At 33.8% G+C, this 19,717-nt stretch overlaps 1 protein-coding gene across 3 annotated transcripts in view; it reads left to right on the top strand.

The window, feature by feature from the left end:
• Positions 1-19,717, top strand: part of swi2 (Protein singed wings 2) — a 74,218-nt gene that overhangs the window by 44,893 nt on the left and 9,608 nt on the right. For all 3 annotated transcript variants that reach the window (XM_072528696.1, XM_072528697.1, XM_072528695.1), the window contains exons 3-4: positions 8,471-8,753; positions 12,949-13,102. In XM_072528696.1, coding sequence (XP_072384797.1) covers positions 8,471-8,753; positions 12,949-13,102 — 437 coding nt within the window. The remainder of the gene's footprint in view (positions 1-8,470; positions 8,754-12,948; positions 13,103-19,717) is intronic.

Below are 19,717 nucleotides of genomic sequence, written 5' to 3'. Positions count from 1 at the left end.
TTCCTCTCTATGCCATATAATTCAAAAATTTTTTTGAAACAAAAGCTGATCCTGCATCTGATATCATTCGTTTGGTGTTACCAAATATTTTAAAAATTTCTTCTAAAGCACGAATAACATGTTTACTTGATGTATCTGGGACAGCTTCAACAAACACAAATTTAGAAAAGGCATCAATCAAAACCAAGACGTATTTATTTTGTGATTTCGTTAACACAAATGGCCCTAAATGATCGGCATAGAATGTATGAAACGGTCTAGCATATTTTGGAATGGAATGTAGATAGCCAGGCTTTTTTCCTCCCGGTTGTTTATGGTATAAACAGGCAAGACAAGCCGAAATGTATTTCTTAATAAATCTTCGCATTCGTGGGAACCAATACCGTTCTTTTATTCTTTTAATTGTTTTATCCAACGCAAAATGTCCAATATCGTCATGATTCATTTTGACAATTTGCCAACGACAATCTTTAGGCACATACCATCTTCTACCATATTCCGTTATTTTATAAACTTTGTTTCCTCTTAAATCATATTTCTTGAAAGTATCCTTATGATTTTCCTGATCTCCTGACAAAAGAATAATCTTTTTTTATTTATTTCCGTATCTGTATCCTGTGCTTCTCTTAGATAGTCGTCTTCTTTGATGAGCATCACTTTAATTTCAAGACTTTCCCCTGCTTCAGTTCTTTCAAAGTTCCTATTTAAGGCATCTACATGTTGTAGTTGTACTCCTGATTTATGTTTTATTTCAAAACAAAAATTTTGTAAACACAAAACCCATCTTGCTATTCTTGGGATTATTGTTTGTTTTACTAATGCATTTTTAACGGAATTGCAGTCTGTTATTACAGTAAAAGATCTTCCTGCTAAATATTATCTATACCTTTCTAGGGTTTTGACAATAGCCAAAAGCTCTAATTCAAAAGAATGATATTTCTTTTCTTCTTTTGTGGTTTGCTTGCTAAAATAGGCAATTGACTTTTCACGACCATCAACAATTTGAGTTATTATGCCTCCAAATCCTTCTCTACTTGCATCCGTGTAAACTATTATGTCATGTTTCGGATTAAATATTGTTAAAATTGGTTCTGAGACTATAACTTTCTTTATTTCTTTAACAATTTTTGTTTCTTCTTATGTCCATGTCCAATTTACATCTTTTTTTTATCAATAAGAAAAGAAAGGCTTGCGAACGATGAATTACTCTTTCGAATAATATTTGCATCCAATAATTCTTGTACTGTTTTTTGTAAAATTTCTTTGTCAGCTGCAGGTGTTCTGTAGGGACGAAACTTAACTACATCTGAACTTGTAATATCGATTCTCATAACAACAGAATGCGATTTTTTTTTAGAGCTTTCAAATTTGTATAAAAACAGTCCTCGTGATTTAGCAAAATATTTTCCAACATCATTTTCTCGTGTTTAGATATATTTCCGGTACTTATTTCTTTATCTAAGTCTCTCTTATATTTAAATGTTAAACTATTATCTATCCTATAGTACATAATATTTACATCTTCTGTAAAATTTCTTCCTATTAGAAGGTCATTAACCCAATCTTTATCCATGACATATAACATAATATTTAATTCTACAAAATCGATTTTTATTTTAGCAAATACATAATATTCAACTGATAAAGAATTTCCCAAAAATCCAGAAAGTTTTACATCTTTAGTTAATGATTTTATTTCTAATTTAAACTTATCTGCCAATTCTTTTGAAATTAGCGAACAATCGCTGCCAAAATCAATGAATGCAGTATGGCTGTGCTCATTTAAGAAAATAATTTTATTAAATTTATTTTCGAATGAATCAAACTGTATTTGTTTAACAGATTTATTTTTTTCTAAATTTTTGTTCGTTTTATTTACTTTTGTCTCTTGACATTCTTTGTTCTTTTTAAAACAGTATTGTTCAATATGACCTTTAATTTAAAAAAAAAAACCTGCATATTTGGTTTCTGTGGTGACAATCTTTTTTTAAATGACCCTGAATTCCACAGCACATACAAGGTTTATTCTTGTTAAATTTGTTATTAACAAATTTGTTATTATGTACAAATTTTGATTTGGAAAAAAAAACAATTGGATTTGTTAAATCAGGCAATTTTTCTGGACTTTTGTGATAAAGCTTATTTCTTAAATAAACTGCCAATAAATTGACATCTTTGATTTGAGCAACTTCAATAGCAGATTTAATATGTTCGTCTCTAATAGCACCAATTATTAAAGAAATCTTATCTGACTTGGAAAAATTTACTTTAAGTTTATTAATTTTTGCTAAATGTTCAAAATAAAATTCATATAATGAAGAACCCTCTGTTGGTTTATGATGGGCTACGTCCATAAAAAGATCATAAGTATTTCGTGTACTTTGAAAAGTATTTTCTAACACTGATCTCCATTCTGCCCAAGAAAATTGAGACCATGCAACTTCATTTTCAATAAAACTAGCGTACCATGTTTTAGAGGTACCTCTAAGCTTAGAAATCGCTTGAAATATCGTCGGTATACTGCGAAAACCAGGTAAATGACAAATTTTAAAATATTGAGTTAAGTATACCAAAATTCTCAGCTTTTTCCGCTCTACATACAGGTAAAACCAAATAAATGATACGACTTACCATTCAGCAGATAATTTGTGTAATAAACAAATAAGTTACACCTAATCAACTTTTCGTTTTCAAATAAAACAATATATCGCTACTTACTTCCATAAAATTAAAGTTCTGTTGCATGTAAAACAAAGTAAGCCCACATATATTATTATGCCGGACAACAATATATTTCTACTACTGCAAACCATATTCAGTAAAAAGGTGATAAGTGTCTTTAATACATTTTACGTGTATGATTTATTAAAATTTCTCTTCCATATCGACTAGTAAAAACCTTTAAGTACACTTACTTCATTCTACGTGTTCTTTTCGTTTTTGTATACCTTGACTACCTTCTCGGCGAAGAATCGGTAGACGAAAATTGTTGTGGTTTCACTTGTGTATTCATTGTACCATGACTGGAACTACTATCTCGCTTGGACTTTTTCCTTTTCGGCATTTTGGACACTTTTAATCACTTAACATTAAAAACAGTTCACTAAATTCTACCGTAGGTTCTTTAACACACTTCTGATATCGTCTATTAAAATAGTATCGTCTATTGAAATAGTTAAAACACGTATTTACGTAAATATAGCTATTTTATTAAATTAAATCAAACTCGTTCACAATGGTCATAATTAAATCACACCAAATTATTATCTCTCGTTCCGCTGTGTTTATGTGTCATCACCGAACAACCCGTGACCATATAAGGTAATTAGTGACTCAAGCCAATCACCGTATTAGAAGTTGAGTGTGTCTTCACAATGTCATAACAGAACTACCAGTATTCCATCTTAAGCTGATTAGGACATTAGGAAGTTAGTGACTTAAGCTGATCAGCGTATTAGGATAATAGTGTGACTGCACTAAGCGATTAAGAGCATAAGTTTTGTTCTGAGTTATCTTTGTTTATTTATAAAGAAAAGGAATGAAGAACGTTTCTAATTTTGTGTTTCTTAATTTTTAGATAAACGAAATTAAGGCCTTTTTCTTATAATATAATATAATTTATTAGTCATTTCGTTGTGTTAAAAAATTTAAAGAATTAATTACATTAATTTGCTTAGTAAATGTAATTTCAGTTTATTTAAAGACTGCAACTTGTTTTTTATTTACTTATAAGTATACCGAAAACAATATGAACTTTTTGCAGTATTTTATTAAAAATATAAGTAGTTGTGCATTTTATCTTATTGATGATATAATTTTTCTGAACTACTTTGTTAAAGATATAATCTTTTTTAGCTTGAGAATAAATATGTCAATTTTAATAGTTTTGTATTAATAATTCTTTCAGATACATATTAATATATAGATATAATATACGTATTTTTGAGAGACTGGACTGAAATGTCGATCTATTGTCTAATTAATTTTTTCTCGAGTCCTTTTTAAGTTCTGGTTCAGATTTGTTGACGCCCTAATTTTTGCAGTGTCCAAAATTCAGTATTTCTTGTCCTTTTTTTGTCAAATTATTGTAAAACTTTTATCTATGCAATCAATTTAATCAATTCAATCAATAATATACCTACTTACCTTCAATAAAGCCTCCGAATTGAGCAACGCATCCTGTCTAAACTACTTGTGAACAATCAGCTTCTTACCATATATTCTTTTTAGCTTTATTGTTACAAGATATGATCTATGAGCTTTAAAACATTAAATAGAGACTTTCGTAATAACTTTCCTTAAAAACCAATTAACAATCCAATCTAATATTGTTGCAAAACAGATATATTTATTTATTCGTATTCCATTTATTTAAAGTTTTAAATTGACAAAACTAAATTAGATTAAAAGTTTTAATAGGTTTTGGCTTTAGTGTTTTTTAAACAGCTTTGTTTACTAAAGTCACTGATAGAGTTTGTTGGATAATTAGCTTTTAAAAGTTAAATGAAGCTTTGGTATATACATTTATATAAATCATAGACTTCAAACTAAAAAAATTGAAATGTCTGTAATATTCCTCAAATAAATGTTTCAAATACGCTTTATTGAAATCAAAATTTGTTTCCAAAGGTATTCTCCAAATGTTAGAGGTCACTTTCTAAAGTATATTTCACGAATTTGTCACCATTTTGTATTAGGGATGAAAGCTAATGTATTTTACATTCATTAACAGAAATGTACAATTATTAGAGCAAAAATAGAAAAAAATTACAAATTTTATTGTTTCTTAATTGTAGTGATAAATATTTACTGATACAAGTGATAACAATAACTTTAAAATTTCCACCTCATACGTAAACAGGTCGCCGCCGAGGATCTCTCCTCTACCACTCTTGAATCTCCTGATGGTTACGTGCCGGGGCACCAACACCACTCTTGACACAAGGCCAAGAGAGGTGTGTACGGGCCCAGCTCGTTCAACCTCGCCAGGTTCTCTTGGAATGAGAGTAGAGTGGTCCCACGAGAGTCTCGTTTCGGATACTAGGAATTTGACCGGTGACCGTGTCGCCTAAGCGACCGTGTGCGTTTCTCCAAACCCGACATCTCAAGCGACGGCTCTCCACCTTTCGATTTCTACCCATTAGTCGCCTCTTACGACAGGCAGGGCCTTCTGACCTCGGCCGTATTATCTCCGCCAGCCGAACGGAGATGCGTAGTCAATTCTTCTTGTCATGTTTCCAAAACTGCTGCTCCACTTTAACCGTTGCGTCCAAAATAGTTGTATTGTAGTAAATTTTGCACATTCCCCATATTTTATTTAATATTTAATTTAATTTTCAATGGTAAATGGACAGTCATAACATTTTATATCCAAAACGGTGTATAAACTCATCTACTATAAATATTTTTGGCGTTTCTTTATTTTTGACCAACTGTATTCTTTTATTTGATGTACTGTCTAGAAATTTGTTGGTTGCTTATTTAAAATTTCCGAATAGTATGGGACATTATCAAAAATTATAACAGATGGTTTATGTAAACTTAGAAGCAGTTTTGTTTTCAAATATTTCACAAATATCTCCATATTTATGTATACCTTATAATCAGCTGATTTTGATTTTAAAGAGAAATCTTTTTCAAATCACAAGTACAACGATGACAAATTTATTAGGGTACCATTAATTTGCAACCGGTTTGGGAATATCGCTAAAGTCGGGTATCAGTTTTTTTTTCGATTTTCAAAAACCCAATTACAGGATATGAGAGATTCATGACAAAATCTACGCTTGTGTTATCTTTCAGAGCTCACTGATTAGAACCATATTAAATAGTAAAGTATACAGTAAGAATAAAATCCTATTAATACTGTAAAATTATTAGTAATATTAATACTGCAAAAAATGATCGTAAAAGGATTTTTTATTTCAATTTAGAAATTACTTGTTTTATATTAATTACTATTTAAATAGGAATAAGCCACAATTAAAGGTTAAAGTACATGTATTGACGTTATATAATTATAAAATTATATATGACGTTATACAACAAAAAAACAAAATTTGTTTAATTAACTAATGTTTTTATTTTGAGAACGATTTCCGAACTGGAAATTGAAACGTCAATAAATGTACTTTAACCTTTAGTTGTGGCTTATTCCCATTTAAATAGTAATTACTTTTACATGTCACAAGAAAATAGCTTCAGAACAATATTGTTTTATGGTTTATTCGTCTTCCGGGTTTGGACTGTGTCATTTGTAAGTGACCCAAAAGTGGGTTCATCTCGACGTTTCGCTACAATTGTATGTAGCTTCTTCAGGAGAACAAAAAGAAAACAAAAGACAGGAAGATGGGTAGTTAGCAACGGTAACTCAGTTACTCAACGCAACCAGAGGCGAATACTAACTACCAAGATGGGCATTTGGTCACAGTAACTCAACTACTTAACGCAGCCAGAGGTGAAAACCAAATGCCAGGACAGGGATTCACGTCCAACAGCTCAGAACACTATCGCGTCGAGAGGCGGGGAGTGAATCCGACGATTACTCCGCTGCCGCTCTATTTATAGTCGCGGTGACCTGTCGTGTCGGGACGTATCGGCACACTCCGTGGCGCGAACGTCAAGAAGCGCGCGCTGGCCAATCATGTGGCTGCATCGTGGTAGCGGGACCGGACGGCGGCTCTAGACTGAGATTCCAGATGGGAGACAAGTAGTATCCTTCCTCTCGATTGATATTATGTGGATTTTTTCGGATCTCTAGAGATTCGCGGATTTTCCTGGAATAAAAGAAGGGGCTCTTAGAAATAATATGGGTTTTTTCGAACAATATGGAATGACCGGTTTCTTGGCAGTGTTTTGCAACTGCAGAATGGGAGAAAAGACCTGATCGAATGCATCTTTGATGCTCTTGAATCCGAGTTTTGACGGAACGACCAGTTTCGCCAATATACACTTGTCCACATGAACAAGGAATAGAATAGACACCACAGGAAGATAGGGGCGGTAATGGGTCCTTAGGAGAGGGTAGATATTGTGAGACTTTCTTGGGTGGTCGAAAAGTAGTCCTGATACCTTCTTTGCGAAGAATTTTGCCAATCCTATCAGTGACACTTCAAATATACGGAAGAAGCGCGCGTTGGCCAATCATGTGGCTGCATCGTGGTAGCGGGACCGGACGGCGGCTCTAGACTGAGATTCCAGATGGGAGACAAGTAGTATCCTTCCTCTCGATTGATATTATGTGGATTTTTTCGGATCTCTAGAGATTCGCGGATTTTCCTGGAATAAAAGAAGGGGCTCTTAGAAATAATATGGGTTTTTTCGAACAATATGGAATGACCGGTTTCTTGGTAGTGTTTTGCAACTGCAGAATGGGAGAAAAGACCTGATCGAATGCATCTTTGATGCTCTTGAATCCGAGTTTTGACGGAACGACCAGTTTCGCCAATATACACTTGTCCACATGAACAAGGAATAGAATAGACACCACAGGAAGATAGGGGCGGTAATGGGTCCTTAGGAGAGGGTAGATATTGTGAGACTTTCTTGGGTGGTCGAAAAGTAGTCCTGATACCTTCTTTGCGAAGAATTTTGCCAATCCTATCAGTGACACTTCGAATATACGGAAGAAAAGCCACAGGAGTATTACCCGAAGATTCTGAATTTGTCGTCCTAGGGTGTAAAGGGGGATGTAGATGTCGGTGTGTAATGTTTTGAATTGTGGACTTGAAGTAACCGTTGGCGACAAGTTTTTTCGTCGGATTCACTCCCCGCCTCTCGACGCGTTAGTGTTCTGAGCTGTTGGACGTGAATCCCTGTCCTGGCATTTGGTTTTCACCTCTGGCTGCGTTAAGTCTTCTTAAATCGTCAGTCCATCTTGTAGGTGGTCGACCGACGCTTCTCTTGTCTTCCCTTGGCCTCCATTCCAATAACCTCTTTGTCCATCGCCCATCTGTCATTCTGGCTATGTGTCCTGCCCATCTCCATTTTAGTCTGGCTATCTTCTCGATGATGTCAGTCACTCCGGTTCTTCTCCTGATGTCTTCGTTGGTTATTCTGTCTCGCAGAGTTATTCCTAACATGGATCGCTCCATTCTTCTCTGCGTGAAACTCAGTTTGGTAGCTGCTGCTTTTATTAAGGTAAGTGTTTCTGCTTCGTACGTCAAGACTGGGAGGACGCACTGATTAAATACTTTTCTCTTTAGGCATGTGGACAGCTCACTTTTAAAAGTTTCTCTCAGTTTTCCAAATGCTGCCCACCCAAGGCCGTCTTCAGGTTATGAGTCTGGTTATCCCTGCCAATCATAATTTCATGTCCCAGGTATTTATATCTATCTACGAGTTCTATTTCTTCCCTACCAATACTGATGTTCTGGTTGGGTACCAAATTGGTCATGATTTTTGTTTTCGAAATATTTATATTTAAACCTAAAGTATACTACCTTATATTAATTTATTGTATTTGTTTTAGCTGCTTTTACCTGATATTACAATTTGCCACAATAAACACGCGACCTGGAGACCACCACCGCAACACGTGTAAATACTTAAATGATACTCTCAAATGCCACGGGAATCTCCACGATGGAATCAGTTATCCATCGACTGTCTCAGAACTTAATTTATCCAACTTAACGATTCGAACGTTAGATCTGAATATTATAGTAGAAAGATTTCCTAATTTAAAATTATTAGTGGTAGAGAATGGTGAGGTGACGAATGTTGTTCCGCCAGAAGCGGATAACGCCATTACTGTAAGTTTTTTAAACATTTTTTGTATAGTTTTATGTTGGTTTTAGGTAATTGTGGGATAATGTAAAATAAAACTTTTTGGGTCTGGATATTATTATGTTAATTTATTTTTCATAACTTTATTAGGATCTAGATGCAAAAGATTTTTAGATGCCATAAAACTACTAGCACGAGGTCCAACCCAAGATGAGATAAATAAGTTCTGACAAAACCAATTCATAAAACCAAGCGATAAGTTGGTTAAGAATATGAACACTTAAGTTTTTAATAAACCTTCAACCTATATTTTCAATTTAAATACAACTGATACAATTCTTAAAGCGTAGTTTGTAGAAAATTGAGCAGTGTATTTTGAAGGATAAATATTTATTATTTACATCTTATCACTATCACAGGCAAATCTTAAAATTTGTGAGATAACTTATTCTGTTGAACCTTAAAAAATGGCTTCACATGCTAGCAAAGAACCAAATTGAACAAATTCGTGATTCGTAATTCGTTACAAACGAATTGTAACGAATATCTACCGCTCATGGTGATCGTACGCTTTGGAGAGATTAGAAGAGAATCCTTTTGAAGATGCGAAAACTGCAAGAATTATGTGACAGTTTCCAGGAAGAAAGACAACAACTTGGAGCAGAATTAAAGCATCGCATTCTAGGTACTGAACTGTAGGAAAAAAACAAGCTCTTACAGCACAACAGAAGCAATCAAAACTTATTTGCTATTTACTATATTTGCTTTAAACCATCAGTAATATTTACAGATGAGAAAATTTTGCAATCTTCTAAATTGGGCAAAATTGAGATGTATATCCAGATAATAATATATTTAGTCCTCTATATGTTGATACATATCGAGCAGCTGGTCATTTTAGCGCCAATGTATGGGAATGGATTTCATCTAGAGGAATGGGAATGGTATGGCATATTGATGGCAGGTTTGTTGAGCAGACTTATCTGAACATTCCAGAAAACCTCATGTTTCCCAGTGTAGAATAGTTGTATCCAGAAAATAATTTTATCCTCCAACAAGACAATTGTCCTGTTCACACTGCAAATATAATAAATCGGTGGTACTAGAATAACAACATCGAAACCTTACCATGGCCCAGCCACAGTCCAGATTTAAACCCAGTTGAGAATGTGTGGAGGGATATTTTAAAACAGTTGTATCGGAGTAATTTTACACCTCAAAATGCTAAATAGTTGTGGCACAGTATACAACAGATTTGGGAAGAGCTCTCTGGAGGACAATTTCATAGTTTCTTTCACGCAGATGGACCGAAGAATACAAGGTGTTGTCAATGCTGATGGAGATATTGTAAAATATTAATTTTATTTTTACATACCTAAATTTAGTATAGTTTTGGTCTTCCAGACCCTCGCTTTCTTTCGATAGTTTTTTGTTTCCTCCATTATTTATTAATAGAAAAACTGTGGTTCTGCTTACGTTAAAATGTTGCTGCTCTCGATAGTGCCCAGTTATCTTTTAATTTGATTTTAATTCTTGTTTTAATATATTGTTGAGTTAAGTCGTTTGTTTTATTCCTTATTAATAATAAAAATAATAACAACAACCCTAGTCAGAGGAAAGGTTCAGCCCGGAGGTTTCGATATGCAAGATGGCCAAAACATCGTGGCAATGGGTGAAAATGATATTTACAAATATCTCGGAGTAAAACAAGCGCGGAAAATTGACCATAAACAAATGAAAACTGAACTAACTTCTGAGTTCGTGCGAAGAGTAAGACAATTAAATCAGTTATATCTTAATAGTAAAAATTTGTTTAAGGCATTAAATACGTACGCCTGTTCCGCGCTGAGCCACTCATTTGGTATTAAAAAGTGGTCAAAAACGGATATAGAGGGTATTCAGCGGAAAGTAAGAACACTTCTCACAAAGGCGCAAAAACATTATCCACGCAGTGCAGTAGAAAGAACAACATTGCCACGGTATCAAAAAGAAAGAGGACTTATGGATATAGGTGAGCAATTGAATAAACAAATTGCTAATTTAAAAACTTATTTTCAAGTTCAGGCTGAGACATCTACTTTAAATCGAGCAATCTGCGCAGTAGACGATACAACGCCACTTAAACTGAGGGAACAAGAAATGCGCATAAACCATCTGACTCAGCAAGAAAAAATGCGCCCCTGGATCAGTAAACCTCTGCATGAGCGACATCTCAATGAGATCAGCCACGAATATGTCGACAATACAGCGTTGAACTATTGGTTGACATCAGGAAAGATGTTTCCTGAGACTGAGGGTTTCCTACTTGCCATTCAGGATCAGGTTATTCCAACAAAAAACTACCTGAAATATATTATTAAAGATCCTCAAGTCCAAAATGACAAATGCCGATATGTATGTCAAGCCCAAGAAACCATCCAACATTTTACCGATGGCTGCCAGGCATTTGTCGGTACAGATTATAAAGAACGCCATGACTCAGTAGGAAAAATTATCCACCAAGAACTAGCCGACAAACTGGGACTTCTCCAAACCGACCATCTTCCTTATTATCAATACGTCCATGACAGAATGCTTGAAAATGACAACTACAAGCTATACTGGGACCGCACTGTACTCACAGACGAATCAGTGTCGCATAATAGACCGGATCTCATACTAGTTAATATACCTTCTAGGAAAACAACACCTATTGATGTGGCGATACCCAACGCCAATAATTTACGTGTTAAATACAACGAAAAGATCGCCAAGTACAGAGATCTAGAAATACAAATCAGAAGACAATGGAGAATGAAAAGTACTCAGACAGTACCCATTATTTTATCTACTACTGGTGTTATTCCCAAAAACCTCATAGAGAACATGAAACAGCTTAGTCTAAATGAACATCTCTATAAGGCCATACAGAAAGCTGTACTCCTCGCCACGTCCAGATGTGTACGAAAATTTTTGGGAGATACTCCAACATACCAAGTCACCTAGGGCTCGATAACACGGAAAGAGTCCCACCAGAGCTCAACCCTTTTGATACCGTAGGTATCTGGGATAAGTGAATTTTCCCCTTAGAGGGAGTGAGAGCCGTATGGATAAATCTGGACAACATCCCTATTTTATGTAGAAACTATTATTTATATACTCTTTATAAAATGCAGAAATTCAAAATAATATCAAAATTTAGACAATAATTATTATTCCAATTTATGAATTAACATATGTAATTAATTGTTTGTTGTTGGTTTGTTTGTTTTGTTATTTCTCTATCATAATAAATATAATATATTATCAGATCAATCAAACACACTGCTCAAAAAATCAAATCTTACTCAGAGTCGTATCAGTTTCTTTAGGAACCAGCTGTGCATGCAAGAGATTCATCAGAAAGAATATACTATTATTCCTTCAATTAAGTTTCCTTCATAAATATTTTGACAGCATTTATTCTACAACGATCTCATAAGAAGTTGATAAAGTTGTCGTTGTCCAAAAACTGGGATTGACAAATTAATCACAACAAGCGATCGTGTTTGACTCTAAGTCTTGATTGTCACAGCGAAAGCTCTCTTAACAGAAAAAGTTTGACGACAATTCCTAAATGGGAACGCCCTTTCTAATTGGACATAAATCTGTTTTATGGATTAACTTCTTCTTCTTCAAGTGCCATCTCCTTGACGGAGGTCGCCAATCATCTTAGATATTCGGACTTCAGAAACTTTCCTTGTATCTTTCCCTGCATAATCAGTTAGAGGAAGTTATCTCTCTCCACATGTAATTTGTCCAAAATATTAAATTTTTTTTTGTTGCGATTGTATTTAAAATTTCCATTTCTTTATTCATCCTTCTCAGAACCTTTGGTTTTAAGAGTATCATCTGTTATACGGTATTTCTGTTTAACGTGATTATTTAGCTTTGGACGGTTAATTGGTGTTGTTACATAATGTTTAATAATCTTCCATTCCATGATGTACAATTACAAACAGAGGGCATACTTTTTTGTACTTTTTGGAGAAGGTCGCCCTTCTTCTATCCTCTCTGTATCTTTCCATTTGCTTTAAGTTTGAGCTTTACTTTAGCTACAAGGAGAGTATGATCTGAATATTAGTGAATATTAGTGAGGATGTTAATATAATTAATTAACTAATTAGATTGAAATCACAGAATCTTTAAAATATTGCAAATTTTAATTTACCTTTCTAATAGAAAAAATCTGTTTTTTTTCAGGAACTAGTGCTAAGCAACTTAAAAATAAAACATATCCACAGGGATTTTGTACGATTTTTTCCATTTTTAAAAAGGCTGCATTTAGAAAAGAATTTTCTGTCGGAATTAAGCAGCCGCTTTCATACTGGGACATTGGATGAGCTTTATATAAAAAGTAAGTAACGCTTGATAAAATATTATTTTCTCTAAATTCTCTCGTCTATTTACGTCGCAAACTTTTAATGCAGTCGCAACGTTAAGCAACGTTAATAACTTGCTAGTATTCGTGCTCCCGTTTTTCACTTCACTGCATTTTATTCTTCAAATATTTTCTGACTTTATTCAGACGTATCAAATATTTTACGTATTGACACACTTTATTGTATCGACTATTAAAAGAACTTAGAAGAAATGGAAATAATGTGGGTATTATGAATTGAAAAAGGACAGGAAAACGGACAACATATTTCCTGCTATCAGAGCTATGACTACTTGGGTGTTGCCTTTGACAATACAGGAACTGATACACGGGAAATAGAAAAACGAATCACTCAAGCAAAGAAAGTCTTAGGATGTCTCAATGGTATACTGTAGAGTAAAGAGATAACGATAGGAAGGAAATTTAATATATATGAGACCATGATTAAAACTACTCTTCTTTATGGCGCTGAAACATGGAGAATTAGTGAAAAGAACAAAAAGCGAATAGAAGCAGTAGAGATGGATGCAATGAGAAGATCTTTAGGTATTTCCAGACGAGACCGAACCAGAAATGATGTAATAAAACAACGTATGGGAATAGAAGGAAATATAACTCAAGATATAGAGAAGAAACAATTAAGGTGGTATGGGCATGTTCAACGGATGCCAGCATCAAGACTCCCCAAAAAAGTAATAGAATGGCAACCGATAGGTCGACGGAAAAGAGGAAGACCCAGATTAGAATGGCAACACGGCGTAAACAAGTCCATGAGCGAAAGAAATTTAACAACAAACGACTGCGAAGATAGGAAGAGATGGTGTTTAGGTATCGGACAACGTCGAAAGACGTTCTAAACCGATGTGTATATTATGAATTGAAAACATATATACATATCATTCAATCTTTGCTTGTCCACTGCCGGACATAGAACCCCCTCAAAATATTTTCTATCTGTTTTAATTTTGTGTCTGTTGCATCCAATTCCTTTGGCAACGTTTTAGATAGTCAGTCCAATATGTTGGGTCCTGTTCTTCGCAGGAGATCACTCCGCCTTTCTTTGTTATCTTATTCTTTGTTGCCTTACTTCCCAGGTTGTTGTGTGTTTTCACCCCATTGGTGATTAACCTCCATTTCGGTCTATTTTCTATTCTTGATCACCATTTAGGTATCTTTATTCTCTTGATATCTTCTCTGACTTGATCTTCTCATCACCTTTATTGTTACACCTGGAATTGAAATTTTAAATAAAAGTAATGACTTTTATTTAAAAAAAAAAATATATATATATATATATATATATATATATACAGGGTGAGTCATGAGGAACTTTACATACTTCTACCATATGTAGAGTCCCTCAGGGAGCATATCATGTGTCAACTCCTCTTCTTTATTAATTAACAGTAGTGTTTATACGGCTCATTTGATTTTTTTAATTTTTGCATGATACAGTACACTACTATCAAGCATTCAATTGGTATTAGCTAAACTAAAAAAATTCCAGGACTGGCTTTGGAAAAATTAATTTAAGGATTCGTATTAAATATTACACCCTGTATAATTTTTTTTTAAAATGCAATAAGTGATTTTCAAACTACATAAATAGCCAATAAAAACGAAATATGCGACAATGTTGTCGCACTTTTATTAAATTTTTAGTGAACGATCAAATCTTACCAAAAATAGAACAACCATAATGAAGTATCAAATTATAAGGTATTAATTTAAACAAATGTTATAAATTTCAAACATTTTAATTAAAATGAGTTCCTACAACATAATCTAATACGTAGAAAATTAACATCTTTACTGTCACTTTATATAAATTTTTACTCATAGATCGTATTGGGGCATTATTTTCGATAAATAATAAATTAAATTGATTAAAAAGTCAAACCTCTTGTATGTGTTAGTTTTTGTTGATTGTAAATGATTAAAATTTTATGTCAAATAATAATACATTGCATCAACTGTACTAAATAAAAATAAATCTAAAAAAGTTTAAAATGAAGGTTGGCGTTGACCGTTTGACGTTTCTTGATATTTTATACCCATTGTCATTATTGTCATTATCAATTGTTATTTATGTGTACAAGAATACATATTTCTTCTGTCATATCTACGTTAAGTACATTGTGTTAGTTTTCGTAGAGCTTTTGTTACTTTCGTTCAAAATGCCACATAAGTTTTCGACCACAGAATATGCAGACATAATATTTGTTTATGGATTCTGTAATGGGAATGGTAGGGCTGCTAGTAGAGAATATCGCAGGAGATTTCCTAATCGTCGAACTCCCAGTCATCCAACATTTGGGTCAGTTTTTAATTATTTACGAGAAAATGGCACTTTTCCTAGTAGAACAACAGAGCGACATGTAGATGAAGCGCAGGAAGATGACATTATGGACGCCGTTACTATGAACCCTACAATAAGCACTAGACAAGTAAGTCGAGAACTCAATGTTACTCAATCAAAAGTAAGTAGAGTCTTACAAAAAAATAATCTATACCCATATCACATTCAAATGGTTCAGCGACTACATGCTGGAGATGAGATCGATAGGTTGGAATTTTGTAGATGGATTAACAATAATCGACCAACGGGAGAGACGGGATAAATAATTCACGAAATTCACATGTGTGGGCAGAAGAAAATCTCCATGCTATTCGAGAACGTCGTTCTCAGTTAAGGTTTTCGGTTAACGCGTGGATTGGTGTCATAAATAACCAATTAGTAGGTCCTCACTTTTTTGATGGTCCTTTAACAGGGCAGGTCTATTTGAACTTTCTACAAAATATTTTGCCGAATTTGCTTGCCAACGCGAACGTTGCTATCCGAGGGATGTATTTTCAGCATGATGGGGCACCCCCACACTTTTTACTGGCAGTGAGACAACATCTCAATAATGTTTATGGCAACAGGTGGATAGGACGTGCAGGTCCTATTTCGTGGCCTTCAAGATCCCCTGATTTCAATCCCGTTGATTACCATATTTGGGGACGATTGAAGCAAATAGTTTACGCAGTGAATATTAATAACCGACAACAATTAATTGATAGATTTATACATTGTTGTAATACTATTAGAAACGATCCCCAGAGTATCCGTAATTCAATACGTCAATTAACAATTTGGCAACAAAAATGTGTACAGGCTACAGGGTTCCATTTCGAAAATCTATTTTGAATTATTTTTATTTTGTTACCATTATTGTATCTTTTCCAGTTCTAATTTATGGGTTTATCATAACTATGTACATATTTTTAGTTTTTTTTTTAATTGTTCTTCGTTATTGTTAGTAGTTACTGTTTTTTGTTGTGCAGTGACTCAGTTTATCATTTCAATTAAAATGTTTGAAATTTATAACATTTGTTTAAATTAATTACCTTATAATTTGATACTTCATTATGGTTGTTCTATTTTTGGTAAGATTTGATCGTCCACTAAAAATTTAATAAAAGTGCGACAACATTGTTGCATATGTCGTTTTCATTGGCTATTTATGTAGTTTGAAAATCACTTATTGCATTTTAAAAAAAATATATACAGGGTGTAATATTTAATACGAATCCCTAAATTAATTTTTCCAAAGCCAGTCCTGGAATTTTTTAGTTTAGCTAATACCAGTCGAATGCTTGATAGTAGTGTACTGTATCATGCAAAAATTAAAAAAATCAAATGAGCCGTATAAACACTACAGTAAAATGAAATAAATGGTCAATTACACAAATCATCCTGTTAATTAATAAAGAAGAGGAGTTGACATTTTTTAGTGGCCACATGATATGCTCCCTGAGGGACTCTACATATGGTAGAAGTATGTAAAGTTCCTCATGACTCACCCTGTATATATTTTTTAAATTTAGACCTAAAACTATAAATTACTAGAACATTTTTACTTTCCTTACCAGTTTATGTTCTTATGACAACATGTTGTGGTTTATCACGTTTTGGAAATTATTGCTATTTTATTTCGTTTTTTCCTTGTCCAGTTTAATAAATTTGGTGGTCCGATAAGAAATCTGTTTCGCCGACTAAGATCTCAAAAAAACTATTAGTTCTAGTAAGTCTAACCGATTTTGAGCGTACACGTCAAACTTTAGTTCGATACAGACATTAGTAACTTTTTGACAGCTGCTTAAATTTGAGGTGCTTGGGAAAAAGACGCATATGGAGAAAAACGATTTTCGATCTCTCATTAAACATTATTTTTTAAAAAATAAAAAGGTTAAGGAAACAACAGAAAAGTTGGCTAAATATTTTGACTACATCAACCACAGCCTAAACTGTCAAATTTTGGTCACATAACCAAACTTAATTTGGGATTATACGAAAAGTTCCGCCAGAAAATTTGAGGAAAGTTCATGTAATAGTTTTAGCTGATTGTAAAGTAAAGCCTCAAGAATTAGTAATAAGCGCACTTGTGATTTTTGCAGGAAGATTTAAATATGAAAATGATTCCTGACGATTGGTGTCACTTTTGTTGACCATTGACCAAAAGCATAAGAGTTTGACCATTTCTCAGAAGTGTTTGGACCTTCTGAAAGAAATTTTGGTATTGACTGGTAACAGTTGATAAAAGCTCTGGATCCACTGCTACACATCAGAGAAGTAAATGAACGCACGGCAATATTCGGATGTGGCAAAGAGCAATGACTCCTATATTTTAAAATTGTAAAGGCATAATTTTTTTTGACTATTTAAAAAAAAGTAAAACTATCAGTTAGCAATATTATTATACATTATTGGACAAATTAAAGTAGAACTTAGTGAGAAACGGCTTGTGTAGAAACAAATAAAAAGAAAAATACACCAAGATAATGCACCGTCTCACAAAAACGTTATGACAATGGCAAAAATTCATGAGTTCGGCTTATAATTGTTTTGTTCTCTGGCTTATTCTCCTTATTTGGTCCTCTTCGATTATTATGTATTCTTAAGTCCGAAGAGATGGGTAGTAAATAAAAACATAACTCGAACAAATAGATAATTAAGATACAAACGCCTTTTTTGCTGATTTTCCAGAATCGTATTATTCATACCGACATAAAGAAGTTCAATAATCACCGGAATCGTTCTATTCTCATTACTTTTCAGACCCTCTTAGTAGATCCAGTAGACTAATATTGTTTTCTTTATAAAAAGGATGCTGCTAGAGAAATGAGAGATAGAGCAGATGAATCCCAGAGTTGGTTGAAAAACTGCTCCTGGAACGCAAATACGTATAAAACTTTAGAAAGGGCGGGTGAAGGTGATGCAAACGTAAGCATTTCTATTCAACTGGGATTTTATTACCTCTATATTCTAGGTTCCCCTAAATATTAAAAAAACCATCGAAAAAATCTACTAAAGCAACAAAATGGAAGTCAGAATAGATGGACAACTTACAGAACCTATAGAAATAGGCAGGGCAGTCATTGATATCTTTGCTCTTCAATTTGATCATGGATGAAATCGTCAAAAGCGTTAACAAAGGAGGAGCATACAGAATGAAAAACAAAGAAATAAAAATACTCTGTTATGCAGACAAAGCAATATTGATAGCTCAAGATAAACATAGTCTGCAAAGACTGGTCTACAGATTTAACATAAGAACAAAATAATTTATTGACAATGACGATGACAATTCAATGACAATCTCATCTCAAAAAACTAAAACAATAGTAGTCAGCAAAGAACCAACCAGATGTAAAATAGAAATTGATGGCATCAGTATTGAATAAGTAATGGAAATAAAATAACTGGGAATTACGCTGTCCAGCTATGCAGACCTGGACAAAGAAGTAAAATATCAAGTACAAAAAGCAAATACACTGGCAGGATATCTTAGTAAAATCCTTAGATTCTTTTAGCACTATATGGCGAAACAGTAATTGGTAATAAACTATATGGTGACCAATAATGACTATGCCTCAGAAACAAGACCCGACACAGCCACGACACTACTGCAAAGGCTACTGGAAACGGCAGAGATGAGAGTACTGAGAAAAATTACAAGAAATTCCCTGAGAGATCGAAAGGAAGTGACGGCATTAAAAGAAAATGTAACGCACAGTGTATAAATGAATGGACACAAAATAGAAAAAAAAGTTGGAATAACCACATAAGCAGAATGGAGGAGAGCTGTGTCATCAAAAAAGCAAGATATAAGTCACCAATCGCAGAAGAAGTATCGGACGACCGCGTAAAAGATGAAGTGACAATTTTCCATGGAGGTATTAATCCGCCAATTAACAAACAGAATTGCTTATAAAAAGGAAGAAGAAGAAGAAAATGTATTCTAAGCAAAGATTCAAAGAATCAAAATATGTACAGAAGTCAAGTATAGATGAGCCCCATTTATATTCTCTAGGAGAATATAAATGGGGCTCATCTATACATTAATGGGACGCAGATAGAGCGAGTAAAGCAGTATTGCTACCTGGGAACCATTATAAACGAACAGTGGAGCAATGTACAGAAAATAAAGTGCCGCATAGGAAAGGCAAGAATGGTCTTTAACAAAATGAGCGCCATCTTCACAAGTCACAACATATCCCTAGATACAAAAATGAGACATTTGAGATGCTACGTTTTCTCTGTGTTGT

Source organism: Diabrotica undecimpunctata, chromosome 4 (assembly GCF_040954645.1).
Source record: "Diabrotica undecimpunctata isolate CICGRU chromosome 4, icDiaUnde3, whole genome shotgun sequence".
Classification (NCBI taxonomy): domain Eukaryota; kingdom Metazoa; phylum Arthropoda; class Insecta; order Coleoptera; family Chrysomelidae; genus Diabrotica; species Diabrotica undecimpunctata.
This window is presented reverse-complemented; position numbering and strand designations above follow the sequence as displayed.